Source organism: Lycium barbarum, chromosome 2, assembly GCF_019175385.1.
Source record: "Lycium barbarum isolate Lr01 chromosome 2, ASM1917538v2, whole genome shotgun sequence".
NCBI classification, from domain to species: Eukaryota; Viridiplantae; Streptophyta; class Magnoliopsida; order Solanales; family Solanaceae; genus Lycium; species Lycium barbarum.
Window position 1 is genome coordinate 153,402,454 of NC_083338.1, and position 19,665 is coordinate 153,422,118.

At 39.1% G+C, this 19,665-nt stretch overlaps 1 protein-coding gene across 2 annotated transcripts; it reads right to left on the reverse strand.

Annotated features, from left to right (window-relative positions):
• Positions 1–1,477: 1,477 nt before the first annotated feature.
• Positions 1,478–19,348, reverse strand: LOC132628283 (COP1-interactive protein 1). Of its 2 annotated transcripts, XM_060344081.1 has the most exons (4): positions 18,366–19,348; positions 17,356–18,042; positions 3,147–3,212; positions 2,095–3,072 (listed from the first exon to the last, which is right to left on the reverse strand). In XM_060344081.1, the coding sequence occupies exons 1-4, from the start codon at positions 19,200–19,202 to the stop codon at positions 2,986–2,988; spliced, it is 1,677 nt and encodes a 558-aa protein (XP_060200064.1). In that variant the 5' UTR covers positions 19,203–19,348; the 3' UTR covers positions 2,095–2,985. The 2 variants fall into 2 exon arrangements, with proteins under 2 accessions (XP_060200063.1, XP_060200064.1); XM_060344080.1 differs by lacking the exons at positions 2,095–3,072; positions 3,147–3,212 and adding an exon at positions 1,478–2,079 and having other exon boundaries at positions 18,366–19,347.
• Between the last annotated feature and the right edge of the window lie 317 nt (positions 19,349–19,665).

Sequence of the window (19,665 nt, forward strand, 5' to 3'; positions counted from 1 at the left end):
CGGGTGGGTTAGCACCGGGTGCTCGTCGCGGCCCCGAGTCGGGTCGTGACAGTGCCTACAGCAGTTAGCTATAAATGGAGTTTGAAACTGGAAGCTGGTTGGCATCTCCAAGACGTTAAAAACTTGAAACCTTTTCTTCATATTTACATGAATCCTAGTTCCCAGACCACTGCTGACAGCTTTCCAATTTGACAATGTTGTCTTTTTTTATGCTTCTTCATTCGAGTCCTCAACAACTCTCCTTATTTTTGCTCGCTTTACCCGTTGCATCAGTGGCTCAAAATTGTAGAGAGGAGTTGTTAGCTGCCTGCAAGTTATTTCCACAAGCATTTGGTACTTGATGCTTGGTAAAGTTTGTTTCACACCTTTGGAAGCAATTAGAAGTTCTGACATTCGGGCTAAGTTCTTGTAAAACATTGCAGCTAACTTCACCAGTGAGAAATAAATTGACTTAGGATTTACTAAGTAATTATATATGGAAGGGTAATAATAGAATGAATTCACTGGGCTGGACTCCGCAAATTATAGATGAAAGGTTATATATGGAAAGGTACAATTGAATTAAATAAATGGTTATCGGGTTATCGGTTCACCCGTTAACAAAAGTGGTGAACTCGAGACCCAAAGCAATACCCCAATAACTATAGAACACCACCCGATACCCGAACCGTTAACCCACTAACCCGAACCATTAACCCAACAAGCCAATTATCGGTTTGGGTTATTGGTTTAACCGTTAACATGCACAGCCCTAGTTAAAACAAAAGCTAACCTATTATGGTTATTTTTTCTTTTTCAAATACCAGGCGAAGCCAAACCGCTAGTCATTTTTTTTCCCGGTTTGGTTCAATTTGTCAGTTTGGTGCAGTGTGTCGTTTTCTTTTGTACGGCCCTAATTCAGAAAACAATTTGAAAAAGTTAGTAACAGATGACAGAACGTTTGGTACAAAGCGTGCTCTCCAATTGTAGTTTGGGTCCTAAATTTTCCACTTTTCATTCTCTTAACAACATGAAATGTGATAATTCGTCTGAAGGAATTATACAATACTATCAAGAAGCGAAAAAACGTTGATCAAACCAATTCCAGCTTTATATAGATCTGCACATATTCAACAATTCACATTCAATTCTGAAAGAGCGCGCACCCCCACCCCCACCCCCACCCCCCACGCCCACCCCCAACCCGACACATAGTGTACCCAAAGAAAACAATTATTATTTCAGCAACTTTCTTCTCCCAAAAAGAGGTGCTAATAAATGAGCTTAGATGTATGCCTTTATACTAAAGACATTACATTTCACGTCATATCTGTTTTTGCGCCATGTAGTCTCCGACTCAGCAGGATATTGCAAAGGAGTTGAACACCCTATAATCACTAGCGCTGTGCGATCCAAGGCCATTTCTGTCTGTTGTGCTCTTGAGAAAAGCTTTATTTATGTCAGCAAAAGCTGCGAGTAAAACCCAATCTTTCACTGGTTAAGTTTGCATAAAATTCATGATGCCACTATATTTGCAGAAGCGGCCAACTCTGCCAATTGCTTGCCGCCAAGCGTGGATACAAGCTCAGATGATATGAAAAGTTTCGGTAAATTTTCAATCTCTTCTTCATTGAAATTGTAAATTGGTTGAAGTTTTCTTGCTTCAACCTCGGCAGCATCAGCCTCTGCCCCTAATGCTTCAGCTTCTTCATGGTCACCCAACTCTAAAGCAGCTGATCTCTCAGCCCTAGCCGCCCTAGCAATTAGAATTAGCCTCTGGAATCTAGCCATAGCCAACTCTTTTTCCTTGGATGAAATCTGTACTTCAGTTTCCTGCATCCTATCAATCGTGTGGCATATTTCTTCCTCAAGCTTCTTAAGCTCTGACTCAGTACCGTCCATTTTCTTCTGTTTTTCTTCCCTTTCAATGCACAAGGCCTTAGCCTCTGCAGCTAATCGTGCTGCTTCTTTAAAATTTCTTGTAGTAGCAGCAACCTTCTTCTCTGCCTCCAACTCTGGAATCCTCCTGTCAATGAAAAGAAGCCGCTGCTTACAGGACTCAACTTCCTGCTGGATGCTTGACTTAGTTGAAGACAACTCCTGCAAGTGGAGTTGCAGAGTAATATTACTGAGATGGACAATGAAGAACTGCTAAAAACTATCCAAGCACTGGATAAATGAAAACAACGATCTTTATTAAACTGAATGGCAATAATCAAGCCTACAACCTACACACAGTAGCATCTAAATGTGCACATGGATAAATTGGTGACTTCATGGTTACCAATTAAGTCCCAAGAAGCTCAAATATTTCAGATGCAATACTGGTTGAATATCCCATGCACAAACATACAATTCTTCTTAATACTAATGCTGAGAGTTTATTATTTGCAAATCAAGTCTTCCCACATGGTTATACATCTAATAAAAGAGTATAACATTTAAAGAGTTTTAGGATAAGCCAAACTAAGACAGAATATACGCGCTGAATGCTTAATCAACATAAGAAGAATGAACCTGATGTGAGATTAAATGGTGTTCTCATGCCTAAGCGCAGACAATTAGATATTTAACCTCAGTCCTTCAAGAGAATTGCATGATAGATGAAGATGTAACACAAAATAAAATACAATGGCCGAAATGGAAGTGCTAGAGGAACGTATTGTGCAATAAGACTAAACCAAAAAGCAAGTTCTATAAAGGTTCTGAGACCAAAAATGCTATATAGGAGTGAATGTTAGGCCCTTATCCACAAAATGGGTGTAGCAAAAATGTAAACGCTAAGATGGATGTATGACTCAGGCAGAAGGTAAAAAGTAGCAGAGGAAATATCATCTGAGATATTTGGTCATGTCATATGTAGACCTCCAAATGCATTGACCCGTAGATGAGACACCATGGTGATCGAAGATGCTAAAACAAGACGAGGTAGCACCAAAATCCGAAGGAGGGAAGATATTTCAAATACTATCAATTTCTTGAGATCCGCTTTGCTTTCAGAATCTCTCAAGTTCTTTTCTTCCCAAATGAACCACCATACACAAGCTGGGAGTGTTTCTCAGGTACTCCTCCTAGTTTTATCAATTCATTTCCCTGTAAACAGAAGAGGATTTCTCTGATTGTTCTGACTATTGCTCACCTTACACGAAATATTCAAGACGAAGTACCAGAGTTGAGACACCATTGCATGCCTCTTTTTTGTAGGTCGACCACTTTAACGTTTGTTCCATTTGCTGCACAAAGGCATACCACTTATCAGTTGGTATTATACCAATTTATCTCTTCTTTCTACTTATTTTTGTGAAGTAGTGAGAAAATTATTACACTTATGGTGGTTTATGGTATTTTACAGGTTTATATGACTGGGAAAAGATTTGCAGGAAAACAAATGGAAACAAGTCAAAAAGGAGAAAAAATGAAGAAAAGGAGAAATCTGCCCGGAATTACACAACGATTGTGGGGGTCAAACGGTCAAGCATGTTCGCGGTCGCGGAGGAGCCATCGCGGCCGTGGGAGGAAACTTACTTGTGCATCGCGATCGCGTGAATTGTGGTCGCAATTGCTACTCAATATAGCTGGGCAGAAATGGTATTCTAACTCGGGGAATTTGAGGGAGTATAAGCACAACCCTTAAAGTTTTTTTTTTTTTTTTTTTGAAACTGGTAACTTTCACAACCCTTAAACGATTTTCTGGGTATCTTTGGCTAAATTCCAAGCATTTCACAAAAAGAAGTCTCAAATGAGTAGGCATATAAAAGCAGGTCAATTTGTTTAGATGGTGAGGTCAAATGCTACAAGGTAGAAGGAAACAGTCAAAGAGACACTTGATCAAGTCATTGTGCACAATTTCTACAATTCCAATACCAAAATCACATTCTCTCTATATAATTAATGTTAATAACACATTCACATAGCCTTATTATTTAGGCAAAACGGCCTCGCCAATTACCACAACTTAAGTACATGCCGCTATTAGCCAGATGATTTCCCAATTTTGACATCCTATATAAATATGCCCTCCTACATGCAACCTTTCAATACATCCAGCTTAAATTCTACAACAGAAAATCAAAATTGAGAAAGCTTTCAAAAGCAAAAGCTACCACAAATGGCCTTGAAAGCTTTTGTGGATTGCACTTGCTGTCGTTAGCATGGTTGCTGCTCCAGCTATGGCAACTGGGCATTTGGTTGGGGACAAGCAAGACTGGAAACTCAAATTTGACTACAAAACATGGGCAGAAAGTAAACAGTTCCAAGTTGGAGATAAGCTCATTTTGTTATTAATTATCCTCTTCTTATATTCTACATTATATGCCTTATTATATATATACACACAGACACGTACTGATTTATGTACTAATGGCTTGTTTTTTATGTTACCAATTACACTTGTTTATATATGGACGCTTACTTTGAAATTATTTTTTATTGACCTAGCAATCAATGACGGAGTTAGAAATTTATGTAGAGGTGCATTCAAAAAGACTCTACGTAATGTTATATATACTTAGGATTTGAACATATGGCCAAAAGCATTTGAATCCCTTTGCCACTACACTAAAAAAATTTGTTGTATCAATGGGGTTTAAAAGTTTATACGTAACAAAAATAAATTCTTTTTTTCTTCCAAACCTCACACCAATTACGTATCTACATTAATTCATGGTAGCATTTGTGCTCTAAGCAAAACAAAACAATCCATGAAGTTGCTACTTTGGTGGAGACTGTCTCATTCATCTATCATATAAAAACATAATTTTCCTGTCATTTCCCACTTTTATACAAATGTTCTGCAAAAACTAGTCCAATAGCCCTCTTAACAAGTTTTCATACACAGGTTACATGAGCAGAGAAGCCATACAAGGATTATATAAATGGTCCTTATTTCTCTGTGGTCACCTTTCTACAATGCCTCCTTCGCCTAGTTATATCCCCAAAGCCATTTGTAGAGAAAGCTTCTATTATGAAGCCTGAGATCTAAAGCTCCTAATCCTCCCTCTTGTTTTCTCTCTGTAACAGCTCTTGATGTTGAGCGTATTTTAAGTACTTCAATATAAATATGCCCTTACTTTACTTGAGCGAAGGGTTATAGGAAACAACCTCTCTACCTTCAGAAGGTAGGGGTAAGGTTGCGTACACACTACCTTCCTCATACCCCACACTTGTGGGATTACACTAGGTATGTTGTTGTTGTTGTTATAATATAAATTGGCCCTTAATTTTCTTTTAATGAAGCAAGATGTTATATAACTAGCATCAATCGAAGGAGAATTGGCTGGAGATTCTTCGCAACAGATAATTGTGAGAGAAGAAAAAAAAAAATTAAGGGGTGAAGTTAGAAAGAGAGATGACGATGGTTCGAGTTTATCAGCTCCTCAAAACGCTATTACCACAATTGAAGAATGGGAGATTGTATGACTAGCATGTCTTCCTGAGTTGGTATCTGGAGAAGACGAGGTCCCAGTGCTACGACTGAGCAATAGTAAATTGGAACGGGGGATTGGCTGGAGATTCTTCGCAAAAGATAATTGTGGCAGAAGATCAACGAAAATTAAGGGGTGAAGTTAGAAAAAGAGATGAAGAAGGTTCAAGTTTATCAGCTGCTCAAAATGCAATCGCCACAATTGAAGAATGGGAGATTGAGGAGGTAGAACCACTTCTTATTCAACAGACACAATCGATTATGGATAAAGAGGGGGAGACATCAATTTGGGTACAACAAAATATGGTCAAATTGGGGAAAATTTTGGGGGCTGATTTTCAGGGCCACGAAGAGAAGGCCTTGGAATTACTGTTACAAGTTGATAGTTCCAGACAAGCTAGAAAAATAGTCTGAAGCTGTATATAAAAAAGACAAGATTCAAAGGTGCACCAGAATTAAAAAGTCTGGAGGCCTTTGATGTCAATTGAAGAGCAGTGGGCATAGGAGCAAAGGGAGGAACATTCTATCTATTTTTTGATGCAATTCAAACTAGTGTCATGAAATGTAAGGGGATTAAATAATAGGGACAAAAAAAGAATGGTTAAGAGTTTGGTGGTAGATTGGAATATAAACATTTATTTGTATCCAGGAAACCAAGTTAGAGGCAAACACAGTTGATCTTCTCAAGAGCTGGAACAGTTTGGGAGTTTCAGTGAGACAGAAGAAATGGTGGAGATTGGTTCTTGCTTGTGTATGGTGGACAATTTGGAAAGAGAGAAATTCTAGAGTTTTTGATGATAAGGGTAGTCATGTGCAGGATATTAAGATGAAGTGTTTACTTTAAATTTAACTTTTGGTGTAAAGAATGCTTTTAGAGGAGGAGGTTTCTTTAATAGATTTTATAGGGCAAATGTAACTGCTTTGTCTAGGTTTTGGTGGTTCTGGGGGGTTTTTCTCCTCTGTAAATATGGCTTCAGCACTGCCCTAGTGCTTTCAATACAAATGTTACCAATTTCCAAAAAAAAAAAAAAAAAGAAGAAGAAGAAGAAGAAACCAAGTTGGGTTGGGCGGGGGGGCATAACAGAGATGGTAAGGCAGATTTTGGGAGGAAGATGGGTTAGAGTTGCTTGTTTGGAGGCTAGTGGAACAAGAGGGGCATAATGATGTTGTGGCATAGTAGGATCTGGAAGTAGGTGCCTATGCTCTGACTAGCAAATTTGAGGCACAACTTCAGAATTTCTCGTCATATTATAGGGGTATATGCCCCTAATTGCTATATCGAAAGAAGGCTAGTCTGGGTGGAGATTGGCTCAATCAGGGGAAGGGTCTTGGGCTGCATACGCGGACTTCAAATGCAACCAGATTTATTTCAGAAAAAAGGAACTGTGTTAGGAGAACAAGGGGCATTAGAGAATTCTCTGACTCCATAGAAGACATGAACCTAGTTGACCTACAACTAGTGGATGCCACTTTCACTTGGTTTAAAGTGGATAACCAAAAAATAGCCTCTAGAATTGATAGGATATTGATTTTTGAAGAGTGTGATGACAACTTTAGCAATTTGAAACAAGTTCCTCTTTAAAGATTGATTGATATCAGATCATATTCCAATTGCTTTACAAGGTGGATCATGGAATAGGAATAAGAACTATTTGACAAGGAACAAGAACAATTTCAAATTTGAAAATTTGTGGTTAGGTACTGAATGTTTTTCTGACAGGATCAAGGAATGGTGGAACTCATTTAACTTCACTGAAAAACCTGACTTCATACGGGCATGTAAGTTAAAAGCTCTAAAAAACTAAGCTTAATGAGTGGAGTAGAAGTAAGCACGGAAACATGGGTTCCCAGAGGAAGAACTTGTTAAGGAAAATGGCAGAGTTGGATGCAGTTCTGGAAGATAGGAGGCTGACAGAAGAGGAGACAGATAGGAAGGCAACAATGCTAATGGAGTATGAAGAACTTATTAAAAATGAAGAAATCTCATGGAGACAAAGATCAAGATCTCTATGGTTAAAAGAGGGTGACAGAAATACAAAATTCTTCTATAAAATAGCAAATGCCCATAAAATATAACAACATCGATCAACAACTTATTCAGGGGGAACTAACTCAAGACCCGACTAGGATTGAAGAAGAAATAGTTGATTATTATCAGAAGCTATTCAGAAGCATTGCATTGGAGACCTGCTTGTCATTTTACAAACTGTCCAGTATTGACAGAGGAGGAGAAGGAGTTCCTTCAGAGAAGCTTGGAGAAGAATGAAGTGTTGAGGTGTTTAGAAATGTGTGCAGCTGACAAAGCACCCAGTCCAGATGGTTTCACCGTGGAATTCTTCATCAAATGTTGGGAGGTGGTAAAGCAGGATATCATAAACGCCATTCAAAATTTCTATGAACCAGAAATGTTTGAAAAAAGATTCAACACCACTTTTATAGCTCTTATAGCAAAAAAGAAAAGGGCTAAAGATTTGAGGGATTTCAGGCCTATTAGCTTGATAGGCAGCATTTACAAACTATTTTCCAAAGTGGTAACACAAAGGTTAAAACAGATGATCACTAAACTGGTAGATTCTCAACAAGTGGCCTTCATCAAAGGAAGGCAAATCATGGATGTTGTCCAGTAGCAAATGAAGCTATAGATTCCAGATTGAAGCAGAAGAAACCAGGAATTTTATGCAAGCTTGACGTTGGGAAAGCATATGATCATGTTAACTGGAGATATCTTCTGACTTTAACGGAGAGGACGGGTTTGGGCAGAAGTGGATGCATTGGATTAAACATTGCATATCAACAGTGAGCTTCTGAGTTCTTATAAATGGCTCACCCAGGGTTTTTTCAGAGGCACAAAAAGGTCTTAGACAAGGAGACCATTTATCACCTTTTCTGTTCTTGATAGCCACGGAGGGCCTTAACAAAATGGTTAAAACAGAAAATCTAAATGCTTGGATAAGAGGTCTTGATGCTGCAAGAGCTGGTAGGGGAGCTTGGAGATAACTCATCTCCAATATGCAAATGATACCCTCATATGCTGTTTTTAGGGTGATATTGGTTCTATTTAAAGGGTTATCTGGCCTTCACATCATTTTTTTTTTTTTTTTTGATGAGATAAATGATTTCATTGCAGGAATCAAGCAGATGCATAGTAGTTACAAAAGTAGAATAGCAAAAGGGCCAGCTCTCCTTTATATAGCTAGTTAAGGGACAGGGAGCTGACAAAGTTCAGGGGAATCTAATGGAGATAAATAAACACAGCTATACAAAAACATGAGGCATTTAGCTTTTAAAGATTGGTAGGTAGTTGATATCCCATCAAAGCATCTTCTATTCCTTTCATTCCAGATACTCCAACAGATGGCTGCAGGTATCATCTTCCAGATTCTCTTGATGGCACTATCAACTCTCCAGCAACTCCAGCTTACAAAAACATCCCTGATACTCTGAGGCATGACCCATTTGAGTCCAAAAAGTACTAAAAACATATTCCATAAATTTGCTGCTATTGGACACTGTAGAAATATGTGGTTGTGAGTTTCTGCTTCCTTCATGCACATATAACATCTGTTAGCCATATGAAACGTCCTTCTAGCTAGATTGTCTTGAGTCAAGCAAGCTTCATGAAGTGCAGTCCAGCTAAAGCAGCTGATCTTAGGGGGCAGTTTGGTCTTCCATATAAGCTTCCAAGGCCACTGAGCTGTAATTTCATTCTGTGGGCCTAGAAGTTTGTACGCTGCTTTAACTGAGAACTTTCCGTTCCTTGTTTCTCCCCAATTGAGTTGGTCTGGTGTTTCACTATTTATTGCAACACTATGAAGTGCTGCTAGTAAGCTTACCAACTCCTCCATTTCCTAATCTTGTATGTTCCTTCTAAGGATGATGTTCCATGAATTCCTTTCTCTGGGTTGTTGAACTGTAGAGTTTGGCTCCCTTGATAACTGAAACATGTTGGGATAAGCCGATAAGCAACCATTAAAGGGATGTCGCCTAACCATTTGTCTCTCCAAAATCTGATATGCTGCCCATTACCTGCTACTAAGTGTTGGTGTTGTGAGAACTCCTTCCATAACTTGCTTATGCTTCTCCAGACACCAACCCCATATGGCTCTGTTGGATATGAGAGCACCAGTGGTTTAGCGCTCCATGCTTGGCAATAATTACATCCTTCCAAAGGCTCTGCTCCTCCTGAGTGTATCTCCATAACCATTTCATTAGTAGGCTTTTGTTGTGCAGTGATAAGTCTCTAATGCCGAGGCCACCCAACTTTTTTGGTAACAAGACTATTGGCCACTGCACCAAATGAAACTTATGGTCGGTGCTATTCCCTTTCCAAAGGAAATTCCTTCTAGTTTTGTCCAATTGCTCCAAAGCCTTACTGGTTATAGGAAGAGTTTCTTGTATCCCATCAATGAAGTGCCAAACATGGAGTTGTTGAATGGAATTCTAGGTGATGAAGTTGGTGCTCTACCAACCACCTATCTTGGAATGCCTTTGGGAGCCAAGTCTAAATCCACAGAACAACTTTGGCAGAAGTGGCAGAACAACTTTGGCAGATTTTTCTTAATTTGAAGGGTCTCAGATGGACAATGCCAAGGAGTACCGCTGAAGTTCGAGCTTGCTAAACAGAGATGGGAATCTGTCAGGACACAGGGAGAGATGGAAGATTGTCCCAGCCTGCATCTGGTGGACAATATGGAAGGAGAGGACATAGCTAAGATTTTAGATAGCTTATGAGGGGATAGGTGGTAGGTTTTGCTTTTCTGACTACTACTTGTAATTACTACTGAAGTACACTTTTGGTGCATTTCTTTGTTCATGTAGAAATGTTAACTGTTCAAAAAAAAAAAATCCACAGAAATTTGGAATAGTGTGATTGAGAAGTGTAAAATTTTCAGTATTGGTGAATGGTTCACCAGAAGTTTTTTTTTTTCCCCCTCAGAAAGAGGTTTGAGGCAGGGTGAACCTCTTTCACCTTTCCTCTTTCTCATTGCCTTGGAGGGTATAAATCAGATGTTTCAGGTAGCAAAGGACAGAAGTTTTGTGAAGGGGTTTAGAGCTGCAGTTGGGGGGAACAATGGCACTGAGATCACACATTTACTATATGCAGATGATTCGCTGGTTTTCTGTGATGGAGATGTCAGCCAGGTGGAATATTTGAGGTCATTTTGGTGATTTTTGAAGCAGCATCAGGGCTACATGTTAACTGGAACAAGATAGTGCTTTTTCCAGTCAATAAAGTGGATAATATTCAAGTGCTAGCAGAAATTCTAGGGTGTGAGGTGGGAGCCTTACCCACCATTTACCTAGGACTCTCCTTGGGTGCAAAAAGTAAAGCTCTGGAAATTTGGAATGCTGTTTTGGAAAGGTGTGAAAAGAGGCTTGCTATTTGGAAGGGGCAGTATTTATCATTGGGCGGCAGAGTCATTTTAGTCAACAGTGTACTGGATGCCCTCCCCACATATGTCATGTCTTTGTTTCCTATCCAATTTAATGTTCTAAAAAGAATAGATTCCTTGAGAAGAAATTTCATTTGGCAAGGCAACAAAGAAAAGAAAGCAATCCATTTGGTTAAATGGGACTGTCTCATCACCAGTAAGAAGGATGGAGGACTTGGCATTAGGGATCTCAATATCCATAATCAAAGCTTACTTATGAAGTGGTTGTGGAGATATAACATGGAGGCCAACGCATTATGGAGGAGGTTTGTCAATGATAAATATGTCCAAGAAGAAGAGTGGTGCTCTAACACAGTTAATAGCCCCTTTGGAGTTGGAGTTTGGAAAGCTATTAGATCATTGTGGCCATCTCTAGCTAAAAATATCAGTATAAAAGTGGGCAATGGAAGGAAAATTTTCTTTTGGCATGACAACTAGCTTGGGCATGGTTCCTTAAAAGATTTGTTTCCTGAGTTCTATAATATTGTTACTCTACCAGATGCAAAACTTGAGTCAGCTAAAGGAGTACATGGATGAAATATTACTTTCAGAAGATTACTACATGACTGGGAATTGGAAAGAGCTGTGGAATTATTAAAGACCTTGGAACAATTTCAAGGTTTTAAAGAATCTGAGGACTCTTTGTGCTGGAAACTTGGCAATAATGGTGTCTTTATCACTGAAAATTCTGGAGGATCTAACTCAAGGAAGGTCTTAACCCTCGAACTACCAGCTCCCTGCCGCTGAGCCTGAGCGGCTACTAATCTGGTCAATAACTGTACAGCATCCCAGCTTAGGCAATATACACAATCTGATCAGTGGCATTGGAAATCCATTTGGAAGACTAAGGCTCCTTATAAGTTTTCATGTTTCGCTTGGCTGGTAGCAAGAGAAGCATGCCTCACCCAGGAAAACTCAAGGAGAAGGGGTTTTCATCTATGCACTAGATGTGTTCTGTGTGATGCAGCCAGAGAAAGTAACTCTCATTTATTTATACATTGTCACTATACAATTGTGGCAACTTTTCTTGAACATGGTAGGACTAAGTTGGACTATGCCGACAACCAGCTGTGAGCTATTGAAGTGCTGGAACTATAATCGGGGAGCACTAAGACAAAAGAGTTGGTGGAAACTTGTCCCAACAGTCATTTGGTCGATAATTTGATAGGAGAGGAACAGCAGAGTTTTTGAAGACAAATGCAATTCTGTGCAGAAAATCAAGATGAATTGTATCATTTTGTTTCACTTTTGGTGTAAAGAAAACTATGTAGAGGAGGCTGAATCACTAGATGATATGATAGGTTCCTTGTGAAGCAGTAGTCCTAAGCATGGTGGGGTTTTTGTAAGTATGGCTGCACTGTTATGGTGCAGGTTTAATATATATATATATAGATAGATAGATAGATAGATAGATATACATGTTACTAGTGTCAAAAAAAAAAAAAAAAATTGGCAAGGTGGAAGACTTGGTATCTGTCTTTCAGAGGTAGATTGACTCTCATTAACTCTGTCCTTGATGCCCTTCCAACATACATGATGTCTTTGCTCCCAATTCCAACAGGATTATCAATAGGTTGAATAGCATCAGGAGGAATTTTTCTATGGCAAGGGAATAAAGAAAGGAAAGGATATCATTTGGTAAAGGCAATCACTGTTAGCTGGGAAGAGATATGGGGGATTGGGAATCAAGAATCTGAAAATACATAGCAAGGCTCTCAGAATGAAATGGTTGTGCAAGTACAATAATGAGAATCAGCTTTTGTGGGGGAATGTCATTAGAGCTAAGTATGAGGAGAACAATTGGATGACCAAGGTGGTTACTAAACCTTATGGAGTAAGCTTAAGGAAATCCATCAGAGTATTGTGGAATGAAATCAAGCTCAATACTAAGATCAAAGTGTGCAATGCGGAAAAGACTGACTTCCGGAAGGATGAATGGCATGAGGCAGACAACATGGAAGTATTCTTTCCAGACATAAACAATTTAGTCCTACACCAGCAAAGGACTATAGCAGATCAATGGACACCTCAAGGATAGAGTTTTACATTCGAAAGACAGCTAAATGATTGGGAAATTCCAAGAGTGGTTGCATATTTCACCACAATAGAACAGTTTTATGGATTGGTGGCAGGCCAAGATGTTTTATGGTGGCAGGACAGTAGCAAGGACTCTTTCAAGGTGAATATAGCTTATGGAAGAATGAACCAGTCCAATGAACAGCTATACAATTGGCCTTTGAAACAAATCTGGAAAACCAAAATTCCACACAAAGTTGCCTGCTTTGTATGGTTGTTGGCTAAGGAAGCAGTACTGACACAACACAATTTGATGAGGAGAGGGATCCCATTATGCTCCAGGTGTTTCTATTTGTGGTGATAATGCAGAGACAATTAACCATTTATTCCTACACTGCAAGATTACAAGACAGCTGTGGAGACCATTCTTAGATTCATTGAGATGATTGTACTTATTGCTATATGGTGACCTTTGTAATTTCTTATTTTGCAGTAGCACCTTGGTGCTTGTTTAATAAAATTTACTTACCTTATTGAAAAAATGAGATACTCACACCCATGACGTAGTCTTGGAAGCAAAAATAAAAAGGTGCACAAAAGATACCTACCAAAATGAAAAATGAAAAAACAAATACCTACCAAAATGAAAGACATGTTATATAGAACAATTGTAAGACCAACTATGTTATATGAGAGAGAATGTCAGGACTTTAAGGCCCATATCCGTAAGATTAGTGTCGTGACTCAGAAATGTGAATGTTAAAATGGATGTGCCTTCATATAAGATTATACAAGATTAGAAATGATTATATCCGCAGAAAGGTACATGTAATATGCATGGAGAATAAAATGAGAAAATGTTGGTGAAGATGGTCTAGTCATGTCCTACGCTAACCTTCAAATACACAAGTCTATAGGTATGGAACTATGATGATATAAGGTGTAAAAAAAGATGGGATACACCTAAACTCACATGAGGAAGTTGTCTAAAAGACTAGCAATCTTTTAGAGTTCATGTAGAATTAGCAAAAACTAGAATACAACGGAAGCAAATGATCCATATGGGCAATACCAGCTAGTGATGATTAATACTTAGTCATGTTGGTATGCTTGCACTAAGTCTAGTGTTTACTAGGAGTCTTTTTAGTCTATTCAGAGACTTGTATGTCAGTAGAAAATTTCTAATATTAGAGAACCTCTAAGTATTGAATAGTGAGATGAAACGGGTTAAAATGGAATAGATTGATTAGTAAGGATGCATATATCAAGGCTGGAAAATTGTGGAATTAATGTTCAGGCAGTAGACAAGCTAAAGTGGGGCAATTCCAAAGACTGGAAGCTAGTTTGGAGGACCAAAATCCCAACTAAAAATCATCTGCTTTAGTTGCATTGCTCTTTAAGAAGCATGCCTAGCACAGCATAACCTAGGTAAAAGAAGCATCCAGATTCCAAAGACACAAATCACTGGTGCATCCTTGATAGCCAATGAAGTACTGGACTGGAAACTCAAAAGTGGGGAAGCTAGTATATTGTGTAAACTGGATATTGAGAAAGCTTTTTGACCAATTAAATTGGTCTTTTCTTATCAACGTCCAGAAGAAAATAGGATTTGGGGACAGATGGCTAAGATGGATTTACTTCAGCATATCCACTGTAAAGCTATGTTACTCAGACTCTTCAAAAATGGTGCGGCACACGTGTCAGATCCTTCAAAAAATGCACTATGTTTGGAGGATCCGACACGCACCCATTGGCATTTTTGAAGAGTCCGAGCACATAGCTGTAAAGTACTCCAGTTGGTTAATAGAAGCCTTGTAGGCTTCTGCTCTCCTCAAAAAGGCCTCGGACAGGGAGGCCCCCTCTCTCCTTTTCTCTTTATTTTGGCAATGGAAGGGCTCACAATAAAGCTGGAGAAAGCTAAATAAAATGCAATAGATACGAGGATTCCAAGTGAGCAGGGATCCTGCAAACTCAATCACTATCTCCCATTTGTTTTATGTTGATGACACTCTAATATTTTGTGGAGCTGAGAGATCCAGGTTTCCTATCTTAATCTCACTCTATTTATTTTTAAAGCAACCTCTGGTTTGCACATCAACATGTTGAAGAGCACTATATACCCAGTTAATGAGATGACAAACCTAGAGGAGCTTGCAGAGATACTCTGATACAAAACAGGCTTTTTACCTAGAGCGGAGTTATAGAAAGGAGAGTGGCAACTTGGCAAATGCAATATCTCTCAAGGGGTGGCAAACTCACCCTGATCAATAGCATTCTTGACAGTATTCCAACCTATTGTAAGTGTCTCTACCCTATGCCTGGTTCAGTACTGAACCAACTTGATAGATCGAGAAGGAGATTCTTATTGAAAGGGAACAGCAGAAACCGAAAATTCTCACTGGTGAAATGGTCTAACGTTATTCAACCAAAAGCATAATGAGGGCTGGGAATTAGAAACCTTTCCACAACAAAAGCATGCGAATGAAATGGCTTGGAGATACGGGCAACATGAGGCTGGATATTGAAAAAAGAATCGTTAGATGCCAAGTTTGGTGCCCAGAATCACTGGTGTACCAAAGAAAGCACAATGCCACATGGGGTTGGAGTATGGAAGCATATCAACAGTCACACCAAGGAATTTATCCGGAAAATATCTTTCAAAGTTGGCAATGGCGCTCATACCAGATTCTGTAAAGATAAATGGATTGGCAGTACAACCTTAAGGAACCTTTCCTAGTTTGTGTCATCTTGCATGCAATCAAGATGCTTTCATTGCTCAATACAGAGATAACAACAGTTGGAACCGCATATTCAGCAAAAACCTCAATGACTGGGAAGGAAATGACTTACTCACACTACTTGCAACTCTAGAAGAACTCAGATTTGATACCCACCAACCTGACAGAACCTTATGGGGAAGATATAAAGTACACACAGTTAAAGCTGGATATGATCATATGTGCTCCCAGAATGGTATTCTAGAGGACTGGCCATGGAAGCATGTGTGGAAGATTAGGCTACCCCTTAAAGTTTCCTGCTTCTCCTGGATAGCACTTAGTGGTGCCTGCCTTATTCTGTTACACACGACAACCTCAAGAAAAGAGGCCTAAACCAGGTAAATAGATGCTATTTGTGCCACCAAAGTTCTGAAAATGACAGCCATCTATTTTTGCATTGCCTACTCAAGTACTCATAGCTGACCTTTGGAACTTCTTTTACTCTATTTTTGGTTTACATTGGGTTATGTCCCTAATCATCAAGGAAGCGTTTGTCAGTTGGATTTTTTGGAGAGGTGATAAAACCATCAAAAGGATCTGGAGAATGATCCCTGCAGTAATTTTTTTGTGTGTCTGGATTGAAAGAAATCGAAGATGCTCTGATGCTGTCTCAACTCCAAACCACACTCTTCACACCAGATGCCTAGCTAGTTTGTTCAGTTGGCACTTTCTTTCCCCTATAAACAATGTTGACAATTTTTTGGACTTTGTTAGCTCCGGATTCTAGCATGGATTTTTGCTTTTTTGGTTTTTGTTGTGGAGCAAACTTTGTGTCTATTTTGGAAAGAGAGGAATTCTAGATGTTTTGAGAATGTTGAGAATAGTATGCAGAAGGTCAAATTGAATTGTATTTTGATCCTTTGTTTTTGGTGTAATCAATTTACTCAAATGACACTGTCTCTATCTTTGATGTTTTAGATTCAATATACAACAGGACAGTAGATTTTTGGATTGTAAATATGGTTTCAGTACAACATATGTACCGTTTTGCTCATTATGGAATATAGATAAAGTTACCAGTTTCAAAAAACTTTGTGTCTATTTTTGTAATTACTTATGCATCTCCTTGATGCCTTTATTCTTAATGACAACTACTTCATCAAAGGAAAAAAAAAAGTACAGAAACCAACAACCATTTATCTCTACATTGTGGAGTGGCTACAGATTTGTGAAACGTGTTCTTCTCTATTTTTGGACTCAGCTAGGTCCAGCCTCAGAGTATTAAGGAGGCTTTTCAAAACTGGACCACATGGAAAGTTGATAGAGACATCAGGGAAATCCGGAGAATGATCCCTGCTAGCATCTTTTGGTGTTTGTAGACAAAAAAGGAACAGAAGATGTTCTGATGGTGTATCAACTCCAATCACTCCATTAAGGCTAGGTGCTTAATGTATCTTTTTAGTTGGCACAATCTGTTGAACTTTGTTAGCTCCCTGGTCTTAGAATAGCCTCCCATGTAATGGAGCTAACTCTGGTTTTTTTTTTGTATTCTCTTTTGTACTACTTCTGCATCTTCTTGATGCCATCAACGAAATTACTTACTTCATCAAAAAAAAAAAAGGACCTTGGTATTGAGTAATTATTGCTGTAAGTACTTTAAGCCTAGTATATCATGAACAACATATTTTTCACTTTAAGGTGAGAATGCGAAAGTAGTGCATGCATCTTATTTGACGTAGATATTGCTCTTATGGGAGAATCTGAATACAGATACTAAAAGCAGACTGACCTGAAGTGAAGATCTTGCAGCAAAAATTTCCTGCTTGAGAATTTGCACCTCCTCTGAAATCCTTTCTTCACTTTTGGCAAGGGTCACACTATAGGCCTTAGATTTCGAGATGAACATAGCCAGACTCTTTCTAAGACCAACAACTTCTTCATACATATTTGCTTCATCAGCAGAAATCCTGGAAAGATTCTTAATCTTTTCTCCTGTGGATTCTTGTTGAGAAAGGTAACTATCAATATCTTTCTTTCTTTTCCGTAAAACTTCATTCTCGACCATCAGCTCCGAAAGGTGTGACTGCAATTTATCATAATTATTAGCTATACTTGCTTGAACCTCTTTAAAGCAAGAGACAACCCCATCAATCCTATGCTCAACTTTTTGAATGAGAGCATCATTTTCTGCTATTTCTGCTTCCTTCTCTTTCACTAAGGAAAGCAGTTTCCTCAGTTCCTCCGCCAATACTTCTTTTCTCTTGCAAAGAACATCTATTTCCCTCCGATCATCCTCCACTGAGTGATCAATTGATTCATCCAAAACAGACTTAGCTTCATGAACTAATTGGGATTGAATTTCTAATTCAAACTTGCTGACTTCTATGGCTTCAACTGATGAAAGCCACTCAGCACTGTCTTTTGAAGATATTGCTTCTGCATTCATCAGGACTGAATCTGCATTACTTGCAGCTTCCTGAAAAAAATCAAGTTAAATTTTCAACCTACCTGACATAAATCAGCTGAAAATACTTCACATAAAAGAAATGCTTCCAACAGCAATATGTGTTTCCAGTATTCAGTAAAACTTACAACATGTGAAATACAGTAGTCGAAAAAGGGTTTATTTTCCCTTTTTGAGAAGAAGAGTATTTGAAAGATTCAAGAGGAATAATAACTTTACACAATGCATTTATTTGCGCGACTTGGTCTTTGTTGTATCAGATTCTTGCTGCTGGTAAGTAGCATTCCCTTACTCAAGTTGTCATCTTTAGCAATCTATAAAATTGAACATCTCACCTCTGAAAATCTTCGTAGCAAATACACACATTCCTCCTCGGCCTGAATAAGCGAGTCAAGAACCTCCTGCATCTTACTGTCAAGGACATCACACTGTTTTTCAGCATCTCTGAGGAGGATGAGCAAGCGTTCCTTTTCCTTGTCTGCGGAAGCAAGATTCACACTGAGCCTTTCAGCGGTCTCAAAATCCTCTGCTTCACAAGCTTCATCCAGCTTCTTCTCCAACTCCGCATGGCGGGTAGATGCCCCATTGAAGTCGTCGAGAGCTTTTCTTCTCCTACGTATAGATTCTTTCCGCAGTGCGGACACGGAGGTTACCGCCCCACGGGCCAACTTAAGCTTGTCTGCAATGCTGGCCCTGATTTGCTCGAATTTCAACTCTACTGGGTTTAGATGAAGACCAGCATCCATGATAGGAGTATCCAGAGAGTCAGCGCCACTAAGGATGATGTTCTTTCGTTCCTCTCTCCACCCCTCAGCTTCCTCTTCTTCAAGTTTTTGTTCTTGGTGGGTCCCGTGGGGCAAGGGATCGTCAAGGGTCGCATTATCTCTGGCATATCCTATCCTTAAAGTTGCAGCTTTTTTTCTTCTCCTACTACTGGAATTCTGCCGAGATACTGTTGAAGGAGGTTGGGGTTCATCTTCTTGTTGAAGCAGTACTGGGGATTGAGAGGGGGGATTCATGAGAGTGAGATCCGAGAAAAGGTTCTCATCAAGGGCTTCATTATCCAATTGTCCCACATCTCCACTCGGATTGAACAGAACCATTCCCTCAAACAGCGAATCCATTTCCATTTCCTCTTTCTCCAAACAGTCCTCTTTAGTCACCGATGCCATTCTCCGCCAATTCCTCCTTATAAGATTCAGCTTTTAGATCTTCACAGCCCGACTTCTGTTTGCCTTTTTCTCTGTCTCTCACCTTCCATTTGGCTGCTTTTCATCAAATCAATTATTTCAAACGATGGAATAGTGAGGACACTATTGGGGAATTGATTTTAAGGGCCTGTTTGGAAAGTCACCGTGGTTATTGTAATTGAGTGTAATTATACACTCTGATATATTTATTTCACCAAATAATTACACAGTTAAGTGAGAATTGTGTGTAATTGAGAGGGTGTAATTACACTCTACAATTCTCAGGGGTTGAGAATTGAGTGTAATTAAATCCTGTAATAATTACAGGGTACTGGACCGAACCGAACTGAACTTCAAAAATCGAAACCGAAAAAATCAAACCGAACTAGTTTGGTTCGTGTTTGGTTTCCACCTTCAAAAAACCGAAACCGAAATAGCCGAACCA